Raw genomic sequence first — 1,918 nt, forward strand, 5'->3', positions numbered from 1 at the left:
CCCTAGGCTGTGCAGCACACTGGGGATGGATCAGCTCCTGCTCTGCTGCTCCTTCCTGTCTACTCCAGGGCCGTTGCAGAGCACAAGCCATGCTGTTTACCCCCAGCCTGCCCACGGCCAGCCAGGGGCTGCTCACAGGGATTTTCTGTGCTGAGCATTGGCCTGGGCGTGTTCTTGAGAGAGCCTGGGCAAGGAGCCTGGAGCCCCCAGGGCCTGGACTGAGGCGTCAGGGCTGCCCCAGCAGTGCCCATGGCCTGTCCCTGCTGCAGCCCCGGCACTGCCACCCCAGGACTGTGCCTGGCACCAAGAGAACTCAGGCCCTACAGCAACACCAGGGCCACCAGATCAGCGGGGCAGGGCCACGGGAGTTGCACTGGCAACACCAAGTGCTGCTGCTGCTGGGCACAGCTGCTGTGCCAGCACTGATCTGCCCCCAGCTCTGCACACAGACATTGCTGCTGCAGCTCCAGAGAAGGCAACAAAAGGGCATCTCTGTAGAAGACTCTGCTGGGAGATCCTTTAGTTCCTTTAAAGCCATTTACAGTTCTTTGTTGACACGCTCTGGGGCAACAGTAAAAGTGGAAAGAAACAAAATAAGAAATATCGCAAGCAATGTCATTTTTGCAGACAATGTAAAAAATGCAAATCACAGGAAAAAATCCCACAACCAAAAAGAACAATCAAAGATCACTTTTATTACAAATGATTTGCAGAAATTGACCATCAGTTTAATGTTCCTGAAAGCATACAGTCATCAGTCTCCACACTGCAGCCTGGAACTCCTGGTTCCTCAGGCTGTAGATGAGGGGGTTCAGGGTTGGAGGCACCACCGAGTACAGAACTGACAGGGCCAGATCCAGGGATGGGGAGGACATGGAAGGGGACTTCACGTAGGCAAATATGCCAGTGCTGAGAAACAGGGAGAGCACAGCCAGGTGAGGGAGGCAGGTGGACAAGGCTTTGTGCCGTCCCTGCTCAGTGGGGATCCTCAGTACCGTCCTGAAGATTTGTACATAGGAGAAAACAATGAACACAAAACAACCAAGAGTTAAACTCACACTAAGAGCAAGAAGACCAAGTTCCCTGAAGTACGAGTTTGAGCAGGAGAGCTTTAGGATCTGTGGGATTTCACAGAAGAACTGGCCCAGGGCACTGCCATGGCACAGGGGCAGGGAAAATGTATTGGCCGTGTGCATGAGAGCATTGAGAAAGGCACTGGCCCAGGCAGCTTCTGCCATGTGGGCACAAGCTCTGCTGCCCAGGAGGGTCCCGTAGTGCAGGGGCTTGCAGATGGACACGTAGCGGTCGTAGCACATGACGGTCAGGAGATAAAACTCTGCTGAGATGAAAAAGACAAAAAAAAATAGCTGAGCAGCACATCCTTTGTAGGAGATGTTCCTGGTGTCCCAGAGGGAATTGTGCATGGCTTTGGGGACAGTGGTGCAGATGGAGCCCAGGTCAGTGAGGGCCAGGTTGAGCAGGAAGAAAAACATGGCTGTGTGCAGGTGGTGGCTGCAGGCTACAGCACTGATGATGAGGCCATTGCCCAGGAGGGCAGCCAGGGAGATGCCCAGCAAGAGACAGAAGTGCAGGAGCTGCAGCTGCCGCGTGTCTGCCAATGCCAGCAGGAGGAAGTGGCTGATGGAGCTGCTGTTGGACATTTGCTCTGGCTGGACTTGGGAATCTGGTCATGGAGAAAAGGACAGTGAAGGGTTAGAGGAGATACCTGTAACCAAAATCAAAGCCATTTCCCATACACCCTCCTCTGTAACACACATGGACAAAACTCTGTGTTTAAGAGTTCTGAGGTTTTCTTTTTAACCTCCCCCATATCTGTCCTGGTGTTCTTGTATATTAGAAACCATCAGCATTTTTGCTGCCCTCTGGTAGTAAAGAGAGAGTTCCCTGAGGCAAGATG

The 1,918-nt window shown here is 53.0% G+C and overlaps 1 protein-coding gene across 1 annotated transcript; it reads right to left on the minus strand.

Moving 5' to 3' along the window:
- Positions 1 to 728: 728 nt before the first annotated feature.
- Positions 729 to 1,661, minus strand: LOC311166042 (olfactory receptor 14J1-like; the record flags this gene model as incomplete). Its single annotated transcript, XM_084227526.1, has 1 exon — positions 729 to 1,661. The coding sequence occupies one exon, from the start codon at positions 1,659 to 1,661 to the stop codon at positions 729 to 731; it is 933 nt and encodes a 310-aa protein (XP_084083652.1).
- Positions 1,662 to 1,918: the final 257 nt, after the last annotated feature.

This window comes from Fringilla coelebs (genome assembly GCF_963513975.1).
Source record: "Fringilla coelebs genome assembly, contig: SCAFFOLD_32, whole genome shotgun sequence".
Lineage (NCBI taxonomy): Eukaryota > Metazoa > Chordata > Aves > Passeriformes > Fringillidae > Fringilla > Fringilla coelebs.